General features: G+C 41.7%; 1 protein-coding gene across 1 annotated transcript in view; it reads right to left on the bottom strand.

Annotated features, from left to right (window-relative positions):
* The window catches only part of LOC129697178 (exostosin-1-like), a 321,873-nt gene that overhangs the window by 96,325 nt on the left and 210,020 nt on the right, over positions 1 to 15,528 (bottom strand). Inside the window, 2 exon segments of the mRNA XM_055635487.1 lie at positions 31 to 163; positions 11,244 to 11,363. Coding sequence (XP_055491462.1) covers positions 31 to 163; positions 11,244 to 11,363 — 253 coding nt within the window.

Below are 15,528 nucleotides of genomic sequence, written 5' to 3'. Positions count from 1 at the left end.
AAAATGTACAGCTTAAACAGTTGCACTTACCCAAACTTAAATAATAAAAAGGAAGGGCAGCTAAATTTGTAGAATACTGTGGTAGCATGTAGAGTCCACCTGGTGGTTTATTCCATATGAATTGATTTCTTGCTATATGTGAATATATCCTATCGTGTATGATCTGTAGAAAAAAATGTTAAAATGTAATTCATTTGAAAATATGACGGGTACTGGGAAGTCATATCCAAGACATGCCGCCTTGTCTTGGATTGAGCAGGAACTGCATCTTCCCTGTATTCTAGCAAAAATACAGATCCCTGGTATAGTAACACTTACAGTGATTGACTTTCTGTATTCCATGCTGTCTCACATCACACTTTACTCGTTACAAGTGGTGGAATACAAAAGATCAATGAAGTTGCACTAACATTTACAATTCCTGTCTTTTGGAATATTAGAACACAGATTCACAAAAATGATTGAAGTGCTTTATGGAAACAATTTACTTTTCAAAAACAGCACTGTACATCCATTTCTGGACTTTAGCAAGCTTAAGCTATAATTGAGCACATTAACTCCTGCTGTGAAAACTGAGACATCATCCATGAGAAACTTGTTTTTTTTAAACAAATACAGACAGAGGCTTACTTTGAGTGGCAATTATGTCCAATGGCTATTTTGACTTTACAGAATTAAAATATACATCCTTATAACTATAAAACTCTGATCTTGCATGTGTGTGTGTGTGTATTTATATTTTTGTTTGTGTGTTATCACATCTACTCGAAGAAATGACGCGCTAACGGGAATATTTTTACATATTCCGGTTAAGATTTACCCCCTGGAGTCAAAAATTGGCTTACTTGAAAATTGGCTTTATTTCTTGAGTTATTAATAAAAATGTTCAAGAATCTGAAATGTCTTTCAAAATAAAACCGAGCAGCTTTGACTGATGACGTCACAATGGCTCTGCGTGCTGCGGGCTCTGCGTGGTGCATCTGCGCTGCGAGTGATGTCCCCCCTGAGAGCTGCTGCTGCCCCTCCCCCCCGCGAGCTTCCGCCGACCCCCCGCGAGCTGTAGCCCGCCCCCCCCGCGATCTGCCCGCTGGTCGCAAGCTGCCGCCCCCCCCGCCCCCCCACGGGCGCAAGCTGCCGCCCCCCTCTCTCTGCCCCCCCCAGTCTCTCCCCCCCCCTCCCTCTCCCCCAACCCCTCTCCCCCCAACCCCCTCTCCCCCATCTCGATCTCTCTCCTCTCTCCTCCCCTCCCTCCCCCTCCCCTTTCCCCCTCTCACCCCCTTTCCCTTGCCTCACCCACCCTCCCCCTATCCCTACACCCCTCTCCCCCCCTCTCTCTCCCCCCCTCTCTCTCTGCCCCCTCTATCCCCCCTCCTCTCTCTCCCTCCCCTCCCCCCCTCTCCTGCCCTTTTCTCTCCCCCTCTCCCCCTCCCACCCTCTTTCCCCCCTCCCCCACCCTCCCCTCCCCTCCCTCCCCCCCTCTCCCATCCCCCCTTCCCCCCCACCACTCCCCTCCCTCCCCCCCTCCTCTTTCCCCTCCCTCCCCCCTCTCCCTCTGTCTTTGTCTATGCCCCTCACTCTGTCTCTGCCCCTCTCTCTCTACCTCTTCCTCTGTGTGTCTGCCCCCTCTCTCTTTGCCCTCTCTCTCTCTGCCCTCACTCTCTAACCACCACCCCCCCCCTCCCTCTCTAGGCGAGCCTGAGAGTTGGGGGTTATGCGTCAGTGGATAGGGCGGGATGGGGTAAAAGGAGCCAATGAACAATATTAATATAATATCAAGGGGGAGGGGGGGTGGTTACTGTGTGTGTGTGTAGGTGGGTGGTTAGTGTATGTGTGGGGTGGTGTGTGGATGGTTAGTGTGTGTATGTGTGACGATGCTGGCCGCTCCCGCCCTTCCGCAACCTTGCTTTGAGGGGACGGGACCCAACGGGTCCCACTTGGTCTTATCACATAAATGATTAAAAAGCAATTATGTATGTGATGAAAACAATTAACTTAATGGTATATTTTTAAAAGTAGCCAAATAACTCTCATGTGAAAGCATAAAACACTTGCCACTGATATCATGGATCACAATTTCAGCCTTTAAGAGTGACTAAAGGGGCTGTCCCATCAACTCGGATTCGAACTCGGAGAATTACAGTAATAGCCGCTCGTAGGTACTCAGGGCTCTCATGAAAAATTTTCATTAGTCTTCACGAGCTTACCGCGTTTTCCGAGTACCTGCTGTTAGCATTACGAGCCGCTAAGAGATGTCCTGAGCTCCGACGTAGCTGCTACGTACATTCCATGTGCTTACGAGTTTGATTTTTTTTTTTAACTCGGGAGAGCTTTTGAATTAGCTCGTACAGTGGGACAGCCCCTTTAAGATTGCATGAATAACATAGCCACCTTTACGCAAATTTGCTGATTGATTGCTGAGATAAATTGCTTGATTCTGCATTCCTAGCAAGGAACCCTGCTTGAATAAAGTTTAAGTCACAACAGAACTACAACATTGTGGTGCTGAATCAATAATTTATTGTCTCTGTGAATGCAAGATTCTAGAATTGGTTCCTAAAATATTATCAGGACAACACTGGTAACATTGAAAAGATAATACTGCTTTGTGCCCTAACAGAATGGATGTGCATCTTGCAAAAGTGTAACAATCAATCATCCTACTTCCAGTTATCAACTTTCTGAATTTTACATTGTCTCACGCTACATAACAGTACTTGTTAAAACAGATGGAATAAAAACTGTAACCAAAGTTACATTAAAGTTAACCTCACATTTATCCACATTATACTGCATCTGCCATGCATTTGCTCACTCACCCAACCTATCCAAGTCACCTTGCAGCCTCCTAGCATCCTCCTTACAGCTAACACTGATCCCCAGCTTCGTGTCATCCGCAAACTGGGAGATGTTGCATTGAATTCCCTCGTCCAAATCATTAATATATATTGTAAATAGCTGGGGTCCCAGCACTGAGCCTTGCGGTACCCCACTAGTCACTGCCTGACATTCTGAAAAGGACCCGTTTACTCCTACTCTTTGCTTCCTGTCTGCCAGCCAGTGCTCTATCCACATCAATACTGAACCCCCAATACCGTGTGCTTTAAGTTTGCATACTAATCTCTTATGTGTGACCTTGTCGAAAGCCTTCTGAAAGTCCAGATATAACATATCCACTGGTTCTCCCTTATCCACTCTACGAGTTACATCCTCGAAAAATTCTATAAGATTCGGCAGACATGATTTACCTTTCATAAATTCATGCTGACTTTGTCCAATGATTTCACCACTTTCCAAATGTGCTGCTATCCCATCTTTAATAACTGACTAGCATTTTCCCCACTACCGATGTTAGACTAACTGGTCTGTAATTCCCCGTTTTCTCTCTCCCTCCCTTTGTAAAGATAAACATTTTCTGCTGATTAGAAAGTCTAGGACTGAGACTATAGACTAAAAATTAAAGAAAGTCCTCTCATAAGTAAGTTAGGAAACAACACTACACACAAACATCTTCGATGAAATGTATAACATTAATTCTGGATCACATCCACAGATACTGTCTGACCTGCCAAGTATTTCCACATTTTCTGTATTTTAAATTCATTTTTGGGATCCTGACATCGCGGACAAGGAGAACATTTATTGCCCAGTTCTACACGCCATTGAAAATGCAATGATACACTATTTTATAAACCACTGCCGCCTTGGCGAATTTAATCTCACAGTGCAATTGGATTGGCGGTTTGAGGATTTAGACCTAGTGGGAACAACAATGTATTCCAAGTCAGCATAATGTGTGACTTGAATGAGAACCTGGAGGTGGTGTTCACATTCTGCCCTTGACCTTCTTGGTGGTAAGTGGTGCAGGATCGGGAGCTACTGTTTGAGTATCATGGGTCAGTAATTGCAGTGCACTCTGTAGATGGTACACAGTGAGGCGACTGTGCACCTATGGTGGAAGAAATTAATGTCTGGAGTGGTTGATGAGATAGCAAACAATTGGATTGCCTTGTCCTGGATAGTCTTTAGCTTCTTGAGTTGTTGATGGTATACCAATGGTAGCTAGTGGGCAGTGTTTCATCATACTTCTGACTTCAGCCTTATAGGTAAGTTACTCACATCAGGATTCCCAGCTACTGATCTGCTCTGAAAGTCACAGTATGTGGGTAACTGATTGAGCTGGGCATTGGCACCTATTCCTGCCCCCTGGTCCTGTTATCCTCCCCCATCCCGACCCCTTCCCAACATCCGCAACACTAAATGTGGTTAGGTGGTTAGTCTCTCCTTTTTAGAGATGTTAATTGTCTGGCACTTTTGTGGCATGAATGTTACTTGTCACTTATTAGCCCGGGCCTGAATTTTGTCTGGGTCTTGCATGCAGGCAACTGCTGCTTCATTTGCTGAGGAGTTGCAAAAGGAATGCAACTTTTATAATCATCAGCAAACATCCCCACTTTTGATCGTATGATGAAAAATAAGTAATTGATGATGGAGCTGAAGATGATTAGCCTAGGACACTGCCTTGAGGAAATCCTGCTATGAAGCCCTGGTCTGCGATTTTTGGTCTTCAACAACCACAACCATCGTCCTATGTACACTCCTCAAATAGTGTACTGTTTTCCTTTGATATCCATTGACGAGCTTTAATGCTGCACTCAGTGGAATGCCGCATTGATGTAAGATTAAACACTATCACCATTTCCCGCATACATAGGATGGTTGTGGTTGTTGAAGACCAAAAATCAGATCTTTGGTTTATGCTTACACGAAAGCTGTGATAATATCAGGAGCTGAGTAGTCCTAGCAAAACCAAAGCTGAGCTTTTGACAAATGGTTTGTTTACCAACAGACCCGATTTGTCCTTTTTTTCTTCGCTTCCTGTTTCCCCCCCACTCGCCCTATTACAATCAGTCTGAAGAAGAGGCCCGTCCCAAAGCGTCACCTATATATTTTCTCCAGAAATGCTGCCTGTCCTGTTGAGTTACTTCAGCATTTTAAGTCTATTTTTGGTATAAACCAGCATCTGCATTTCCCTTTTATTACAGCTAGTTAGCATTGTTGACAACAACTTTGATGATGTTTGATGGGCCGATTGATTGGTAACTGGATATTAACTGGTTAGCAACGAATATATGAATGAGATTTTGTTGCAACTCCTTTTTATTGTAACTTCCATAGTTCTTGTTATCTGTGGCCGAATAAATTTGGAATCGCCTCTATCCTGACTACCCCCAGCAGGGACCAGTGAACAAGAATCCTAGCTGGCAAGATGCAACATTCACTGCATTTACTTTCAATCAGCCCACATATAGTAACCATTGTTGTTCAGAGTTGGAGTTGTTCAGAGGCAGCTTTAAAATTAAGGCTTATTATGGTGACTAAAGTCAATGCATGACTTGAGTGTTTGACATAACATTATAGCACCTGTTCTGTGCGTCAGTGCATAGTTAACCTAAATATCATCTCTGCATTGTAAATTAAAACAATTCTACTGAAATGAATTAATATGCTACCAAATGGCGAATATAATTAGAAGGATATTAAAGGATCAGATTAAGAATTTTTAACTTAGAAGTGGACTAAATAAGTCAATTATTTTGTTATTGTTCTTCTTACCGAGTCCACACACAAGGTTAAAACTTGTTCAGCCAGAGCTGAACACACTTCTCAGCATCTGCATACAATGGTGTCTGTCTTAACGCTTCTTGTGCGTGGTGGTGGAAAGATTGGTGGAAACAGGCCGCAACGTAAATGCTCTTTCCTTGACCCCAATTATATTATTCAAGTGATATATATCTGAGTATTGACAGCCTTACACTGAACACCTCCAAGACCAAGTTGTCCTATCAAACTTTCAGCTGCACCACACTGCCCTTTAACAAGGCTCTGGGAAATGTGGAATAGTTCCTATTTCTCGGGAGCCATCTCTCAGTAAAGGCAAAGATCAATGATAGAATTCACCTCTACCGTCAATGAGTCGCACAGACTTTGAGGAAAAGGGTAATCGAAGCACAAGACGTCAAACTGATATAAAGTCATGATCTACTGAGTACCAAGTGATTCCTGCCCTCCTACATCCTTCTGAGCCTCAGGCTACACATTGCAGGCACTTCAAGGCAAAAGAAAATTACCACAAACACTGTCTCTGCAAGAACCTGTAAATTCACTGGAAAATCAATGACAGTGTCCCCTTCCAGGCCAACATCCAAAACTGAGGCTCCAGTTACACTTTGTTGACCAGCCGTGTCATAAGCATCCTTCACCAGACTCCTGAAACAGGCAATCTGTTCTGAGCTCTGTCATGGGAAGAAATTTTAGCAGGAGGCGTTCAAAGCTTTCTTTAAAAAATGGAACAAAGAAGGGAAGAGATTGAATTTTATGTTCGCTTTCCATCACAATGAAGAATGTGGAGGAGTCACTGTGGTGGATGTTCATGTTAAAATGTATTTTGTGTGTTTTGTTGCTTTTTATTGGTATGACTGTATGGCAAATCAAATTCCTTGTATGTTGCAAAACATACTTGACTACTAAAATATGATTATGATTATTATTATGATCCCCATTGGCTCCAAGGAATCACTCAAAGTGCAAAGGCAACATTTGGGATGGTATTGAAAACCTTGTGGCCACGCATTTGGTGCACATAGAAGCCCTGCATAGGCGGCACAACGCCTCACAAACTTCCCACTTACTGGCAGCACTATGCCACTCCTGCCCACTCTGTAGAAGTTATTTTGATTCCCACAATAGCCCCATTGGTTACTTCAAAATCCACAGAATCCAGAGTGGAAGCAAGTCATCCACAATTCCAAGGGATGGTTGAAGAGGAAACTTATTCCTGAGGAACCTAAAGTTAATTTCAATAAAAAGGGAGTATATTTCCAATGTAAGCTTCTAACAAGGTTTTTTTTAATAAAAATTGTATGTCCTGCCTTTGATAAGTTGTGGTACAATATTGACAATAATTTCCCTAGAAGTTATTATGTTATCATCTATCCTGCCCTTTTTTTTACGGTAAAGTTTTACAATTATGAACTGGAATATTGTAAATATCAGTTTTAAACTCAGGCCACTGGCTTACTCTGAGGTCCACATTAATGCAATTTGGGATTTTTGATCTACAAAGCAAGACATTGCCTCAGTCAATCAGTTTTAATGAATAGTTTTGCAAGTGTAGATGTGTGATAATTCATTTATCATCTTCAGGAAATAAATAAAATTTCAAAGGTCTCTTTGGCCATTGCATTTGCTTGGCCTCGAATGTTTTCAACACAGTAAGTTGATTGCTGCGTCTTTCATTATACACTTGCTGTGCCAATAATAGAGGTGAATCTGCAGTGCAGATGTTAAGTGGGATACTAACTGGAGTGCTCAGCCCTCATGTTCTGCAATCACTTTATCAATAAATAATGCATTACAACTGTTCCGCTTTCTCAATGCAAACATCGCTCTCCCAAGAAACCCATCTATATTTTAATGAGCAGAATTTCAGGTTCTGTCTGGATGAAGAGACCTGTTCCATGAGTTCAAAGGGCTGGACGGCCCACTGCACGGGGTTCCTATCGATTCGATTCACCTAAGGTGGCCCTGGGAGGTATCAAGCAAAGTCCTGCATCCACGAGATGCAAAAAACACTTTGCAGTGAGAGGGGCTTCAATCAGTATAGTCCTGCAGCCCTGCTTCCAGAACCTTTGACAGAAGCCCGTAAAAGCTGTTATGGTCTTGCAAGAGTTTTTTTTTTCCCACAAAACACAAATATGTATATGTGTTTAAGTTCTTCATCCACCCCATCTCTCTATCTTCCTCCTCATCATTCATCTTCCCTCACTTCTTCCCCTTCTCTTCGTTTTATCCAATGTGCATCAGCCCCTCGCATTATCTCCCGGATCTATTTTTCTCTTATTGAATTGCTTCTTTGACTCTACATTGCCTGATTCTTTGACTCTTTACACTGCTTTACAATGCTTGGTTTGGCCTATTTGTATATAATACCACAGGATTGTTGTACTAAATAATACTTTATGCTCTTAACTAAGCTTTTACTTCGAATAGAAACATAGAAATTAGGTGCAGGAGTAGGCCATTCGGCCCTTCGAGCCTGCACCGCCGTTTAATATGATCATGGCTGATCATCCAACTCAGTATCCCGTACCTGCCTTTTCTCCATACCCTCTGATCCCCTTGGCCACAAGGGCCACATCTAACTCCCTCTTAAATATAGCCAATGAACTGGCCTCAACTACCCTCTGTGGCAGAGAGTTCCAGAGATTCACCACTCTCTGTGTGAAAAAAGTTCTCCTCATCTCGGTTTTAAAGGATTTCCCCCTTATCCTTAAGCTGTGACCCCTTGTCCTGGACTTCCCCAACATCGGAAACAATCTTCCTGCATCTAGCCTGCCCAACCCCTTAAGAATTTTGTAAGTTTCTATAAGATCCCCTCTCAATCTCCTAAACTCTAGAGAGTATAAACCAAGTCTATCCAGTCTTTCTTCATAAGACAGTCCTGACATCCCAGGAATCAGTCTGGTGAACCTTCTCTGCACTCCCTCTATGGCAATAATGTCCTTCCTCAGATTTGGAGACCAAAACTGCACGCAATACTCCAGGTGTGGTCTCACCAAGACCCTATACAACTGCAGTAGAACCTCCCTGCTCCTATACTCAAATCCTCTTGCTATGAAAGCCAACATACCATTCGTTTTCTTTACTGCCTGCTGCACCTGCATGCCTACGTTCACGGACTGGTGTACAATGACACCCAGGTCTCGCTGCATCTCCCCCTTTCCCAATCGGCCACCGTTTAGATAATAATCTGTTTTCCCGTTTTTGCCACCAAAATGGAAAACCTCACATTTATCCACATTAAACTGCATCTGCCAAACATTTGCCCACTCACCCAGCCTATCCAAGTCACTTTGCAGTCTCCTAGCATCCTCCTCACACCTAACACTGCCCCCCAGCTTAGTGTCATCCGCAAACTTGGAGATATTGCCTTCAATTCCCTCATCCAGTTCATTAATATATATTGTAAATAGCTGGGGTCCCAGCACTGAGCCTTGCGGTACCCCACTAGTCACTGCCTGCCATTGTGAAAAGGACCCGTTTACTCCTACTCTTTGCTTCCTGTTTGCCAGCCAGTTCTCTATCCACATCAATACTGAACCCCCAATGCCATGTGCTTTAAGTTTGTATACTAATCTCTTATGTGGGACCTTGTCGAAAGCCTTCTGGAAGTCCAGATGGTTCACCACATCCACTGGTTCTCCCAATCCACGCTACTAGTTTTTATCCTCGAAAAATTCTATAAGATTCGTCAGACATGATTTACCTTTCGTAAATCCATGCTGACTTTGTCCAATGATTTCACCACTTTACAAATGTGCTGCTATCCCATCTTTAATAACTGACTCTAGCAGTTTCCCCACTACCGATGTTAGGCTAACGGTCTGTAATTCCCCGTTTTCTCTCTCCCTCCCTTCTTAAAAAGTGGGGTTACGTTTGCTACCCGCCAATCCTCTGGAACTACTCCAGAATCTAAGGAGTTTTGAAAGATTATTAATAATGCATCCACTATTTCTGGAGCTACTTCCTTAAGTACTCTGGGATGCAGCCTATCTGGCCCTGGGGATTTATCGGCCTTTAATCCATTCAATTTACCCAACACCACTTCCCGACTAACCTGGATTTCACTCAATTCCTCCAGCTCCTTTGACCCGCGGGCCCCTGCTATTTCCGGCAGATCATTTATGTCTTCCTTAGTGAAGACGGAACCAAAGTAGTTATTCAATTGGTCCGCCATATCCTGGTTCCCCATGATCAACTCACCTGTTTCTGACTGCAAGGGACCTACATTTCATAAATCATCTGATTTACTCAAGTGTTTTGTAAATAATTCTCTTGTTTGGTCCAGAACAAGATTAGGTCTGCTGTTGATGTCCTTTTCAAAATTTTCATCAGGACATAAATTAATCTATCCCGAAAAAAAATATTAGATAGTTTCTTCTCTAGCACATAGCATTAAGAGATTAGATAACCTTTTGACCCTAGAAGCAATATGCAATCTTCTTGCAGGTATTTCACTTTAAAACCTGTAACATAGCAAATAGCATTCAATTTTTAAAATCACATTTATTAATTCCATGTAAGTTGGACTACTTTCTTTCTACTGTTTGCTTAAGAATTAAGCATTCTACTTACCCACTTAAGAAAATCAGTCAGAGTGCTTTTGGAAAGTTAAATTCAGGGTGAAATGTAAAATATTTGTATGGTTCACACTGTTGTCTAAATAACTTCCTCAGTTTATTCAATTTATCACAATGTTCAAGTTATGCTCAAAAAGTTATCATTGCAAAAACATAAGTAGAAACCTCCCCCAGAAAACAAATCTATATTGGTGCAAGAGATGGGCTGTCATGTTCCATTGTCGTGGTAGGATTAGCATTGTGCAGGTTGGCTCAAGAATATAATAGGTGTAGGAAATGACTTAAAATGTTGTTGGCTCTGTACTGTACACTGACAATGACAATTAAAGTTGAATCTGAATCTGAATCTGAAAATTATCTGGGCTGGATATAAAAGCTATTGATGATAAAGACAGATAAAATGGAAATATTCCGCAAATAAGTATTTTACCTCTGAATGGATCCTTTTGAAAGCTCACCTGAAACTCACCATGTGTCCAGAAGTAGGAATAAGTGTAAAACCATTGGCCTAAGAAATCTTTGATTTTTTTGGAAAAGTGCATTGAACGATAGGCCGGCAAATGCGCTTTGCTGCTACTGTATTTCATAACAGAAAGCCTGAGGTGAAGTTGACAATAGAACAGAACCTGCATTCTTAAAAACATATTTCTTTTGTCTATATACATATGTTCCTAATTGATTTAATTTAAAGACATTTTTAAACTTGATAAGATGTGGTAGAAAAAGTTTAAAAAAAAACATTGTCTTAAAACGGCACATATTTTAATAATCATGTTACTTTTATACAATTGGTAGTCCCGCTAGCATGTATCACTTTCCATATTACTGAAATAAGCATCAGAGTATGACTAATCCAGTAATGGCCTGACCCTTTGAATGAATGTTTAATGGCACACACACACTCTGAATGGCAAAAAATATAAAAATTAGAGATCCCAAAAAGGAAGATCTATGGTCCATATTTGGGGGCTGTTATCAAGGAAAGATGATGAAAATTACCCAAGATTTAGCATTAATTTAAGACATGCAAATTGAATCACTCACCTCTAAAGTTGTTAATACAATTTTTTTTGCAGAAGAAAAATAAGCATCCCATAGGAACTGTGTTTGTTGCCTAAGAGCCATTATTTTCTCATGACGAATCGATCTAGTTATTGAAGGAATCTGTAATATAAGCATAGACAGCATGAAATTTTAAAAAATGCAACTCTTCAGTGACACAACTACCAGAAAATAATGTAATATGCATCTACCATGGCCGTTGAGATCATGGAAGCTTCATATTTTCTTGATGTGAATCCATTCTTCAGACTTCCCTTTCATGTATGCTTTTGTTGCTATTCCTTCTCCATTCATTCTAAATTAATAATCATTCAACTTTCCTTCCCTGACCATTTGCTTGCTGTTATTGGAATTTTTGGGTTGTTCCTTTCAAAAATTTCTATCATTATGCTTCTTCAGACACAAATTCCTGCCCTCACCTTGAAAAACCCATTTCTCCAAAATCAAGATTTTGTTGTTGATTACCACATCTGTGACAATCTTACCCATACATGTAATTGTGGATCTGCAATCAAGTTCATTGCCCAGCAGCCTGAAACTGCCCTAATCTAGTTCTCCTCCAATCATTAATAAATTCTGCCATTCAGTAACTATTAGCACAATTTATCTCAAGACATTGTGTTGCAACTATTAAAAGGTAGCCATATTATTCATATTACTTAAGTTTTATATATAGACAGATGACATGAGAAATGTCCATTTTCTCGTTTTTAAATGGAAGTCAGTAAAATTTCAAGTTTCCTGAGAATTCAAACATCTCAAGTAGATAGCTCCAAAGTAACTATGGCTGAGTGTTCTACATATATTGGTACAAATTAGGGTTAGTATAAAATTAATTTTGTTTCTGCAATCCATGAAGATTTCTAAGGAGATGCAGATGTTATTAACCATTCTACTACATTGTTGAAGTTAACATTTGCAACCCAAGGCCAATATTTGGCTCCACTGCAAGAATTCCCAATTCTCCATGACAATCTTTGAAAATATTCAGCAGTTCAGTGCATACAATTTCAGTTTGCTGTTTCCTCTTTGACAAGAATGCAATTCAAACCATCCACTGTTAATCTTCAGTAGCAGTATTAATACTAAATAATATGATGCAATTTCTCATAAATGTTTCACTTCATTCACAAATATGAATTTTAAATAGTTTATTAGCCAAGTATGTTTTGCAACATACGAGGAATTTCATTTGCCAAGTCAGTTATACAAATAAAAAGCAACGGAACGTACGCAAAATACATTTTAACATAAACATTCACCACAGTGCCTCCTCCGCATTCCTCATTGTGATGGAAGGCGAAAAAAGTTTTCCCTAGCTCTCCCACAGGCTGTGGTCTCGAACCCTCCGTTGATGGGATCATCTTGACACCTGTAGCCTGTGGCATTTGTGCCCTCCGCATTGAGGCGATTAGCCGGTGGCACTTGGGCCCTCCGCATCGAGGTGATTAGCTCCTGCATCAGGAGGGTGTCAGCTCACCCGCGCCGGATGATCGGACCCCGAGTCGGGGCTGGTCGAGCCTCTGCGTCATTGGAGCTTCCCGACTAGCCTCTCCCGAGACTGCGAGCTCTTGAAGGTAAAGTCCGCAGTCCGCAGTTGGAGCGATCACAGAAAAGGGATCGGCTCCCAAGCAAGGCCCAGCCCCACAGTGAGGCCCAAAGTCAGTCCGAGGAGGCCTCCAGCTCCATCGATGGTAGGCCGCAGAGCGACCAGAGAATGCCATCTGAAAATTAATCGCATCTCCGGGAAGGTAAGAAACTGAAAAAAATGTTTCCCCCTCTCCCCACATTAAAACAAACCGGAGAACATTTACACAGACTTTAACATACACTAAAAATAAAAATAACATGAAAAAACACACAGACTGTTCGCGGGGCTGCCAATCGTGTGTTTGAAATGTTATGAACAAATGATCAAATATTACACGTCAGAAAACAGAATCAAAAACAGAAAACAGAGAAATGCAGATCAGGCGACATCTGTCAAGAAAACATCAAAGAGTTTCTATTTCAGGATTTGCAATATGAAAATTACAGACATATCCTAACTATGTAACACGGGGAGAAAAAGGAAGGAAGGAGAATCTGAGAAAGAAAACAAATGCACAGAGAAAATCAGAACCAAACTTTGATGGCAAACATGTTTAAAGGCAGATGTTACATACCCAGGAGACAAAATGTAGTATATTGAGAAAACAAATACATTTGAGTCATATGTAGAGGTTTCAGAGGTACAATCAATAACCTGTGAATACATTAGTTGGGATCATTGTCTGTATGGATTCATTCAGTGAAGGAAATTTTACAATTTTTTATCAAAGCCGATTAACCTACAAACCTGTACATCTTTGGAGTGTGGAGGAAATTGGGGTACCTGGAGAAAAACCACAAAGTCACAGGGAGAACGTACAAACTCCATCCAGATGGCACCCATAATCAGGATCAAACTTGGGTCTCTGACGCTGTAAGGCAGCAACTCTACCGCTGCACAACGTTAGATTCAACTGGACTGACAGAATTGAACACGGTAATGCAGGAAAACTTTTATATGATTTGAGTAGCATTTGTTTCTAAAATCAGTGAATAAATTAATGATCGCGTCATTCATTCTGGTTTTTTAGTCATTTGTTTCGATGCGCTTGTTGCTGACAATATTTATCCCTTTTTGAGAAGATAGTGGGATTATCTTCTTGAAACACGGAAATCCATGTGATGAATCTAGATAATTAATCTGTTTGGTAGTGAGTTGCAGGATTTTCAAATCGGCAAAAATGCTTGTAGTTAGATGCAATATGGAACGAAATAAGCATCCATGCATCGGCTCCTTTGTCCTTCCAAAAGGTGGGGTTCACATGTTTTGGAGTCGCTACTCAAAAAGACACATCAGATGTTGATGCTGGTTATTTGATGATGATAGTACAGTGAATATTGAGAAGAGGTGGTTGGACTTTTTGTTGCTGCATGTGTTCTTTGCCTGCTACTTGCAGGTCATGTCGCTGGCTTGTTATTTGGTCTATGTCTGGAAGTTGCAGTAAATAGGTGCAGAATGCTTCATCATCTGAGGAGCTGCCAAATAAACTGAACATTTTGCAATCTTCAAGAGCTACACTACAATCATGTGACAAAGCGGGTCTAAAATGTTGATCCCAAAAGAACATGTGAAGCATTGATTTGTCCCGATTGTCACAACCATTGTACCAGGTATAACTTCGATCTAAAGAGTGCTTTCTACCTACACAGTACTCAATAGAGGTAACATTTACTAGTTTTTTTTTACTAGTGTTCCTTTGATGTCAGCAGAAGCCATTTTTGCTACCTCTTAAAAATTCTGCTTGCGACCATGTTTAGACCAAAAGTGGAACAACCCATTCCTTGTGGAATCCAAGCTCAACACCATAGAGCAATTTATAAACATCAACCTGAATTGAAGCAATTCCACTTCTCAAAACCAATCCACATAATTTGATCCAATGATCTTCAGTAAAGCCCCTGTCCCACTTACGTGTCCTTGGCACGCTAATTACGCGACCTCGTGGTCGCGTTGAGGCGCGAACGTCGCGCGCGATTTTATGCGCCAGCACAGCCGTCTGGAGTGCGTGATGTCATTTGAAGATGGACACAAAATGCAGGAGTAACTCCGCGGGACCGGCACCATCTCTGGAGAGAAGCAATGGGTGGTGTTTCGGGTCGAGACTCTTCTTCCCGCCGGGGCTCCAACATCAAGACACGGAGCAGGGCCTTACATCACCCGGCGCAGCTTTAAATGGCCACGGACTCGCTAGCGCCCATCGGGGGCTTTGACTTTGACACCGGGAGAAGAATGGAGAGCAGGGGAGAGACAAGACTTTGCCTTCCATCACTGTGATGGATGTTTGTGTAAATTGTGTTGGTGTGTGTCTTGGTTCTTTTCTTGTTTGACTGCAGAAACCACATTTTGTTTGAACTTCATGTGAGGTTCAAATGACAAATAAATGGTATGGTATAGTCCCATCTACCTGCACTCAGGCCATAACCCTTCATTCCTTTCCCATCCATATACCTATCCAATTTATTTTTAAATGATAAAAACGAACCTGCCTTCACCACTTCCACTGGAAGCTCATTCCACACAGCTACCACCCTCTGAGTAAAGAAGTTCCCCCTCATGTGCCCCTAAACTTTTGTCCCTTGATTCTCAAATCATGTCCTCTTGTTTGAGTCGTCCCTACTCTCAATGGAAAAAGCTTATCCACGTCAACTCTGCCTATCCCTCTCATAATTTTAAAGA

The sequence above is a fragment of the Leucoraja erinacea genome, chromosome 5, assembly GCF_028641065.1.
Source record: "Leucoraja erinacea ecotype New England chromosome 5, Leri_hhj_1, whole genome shotgun sequence".
Classification (NCBI taxonomy): Eukaryota; Metazoa; Chordata; class Chondrichthyes; order Rajiformes; family Rajidae; genus Leucoraja; species Leucoraja erinaceus.
This window is presented reverse-complemented; position numbering and strand designations above follow the sequence as displayed.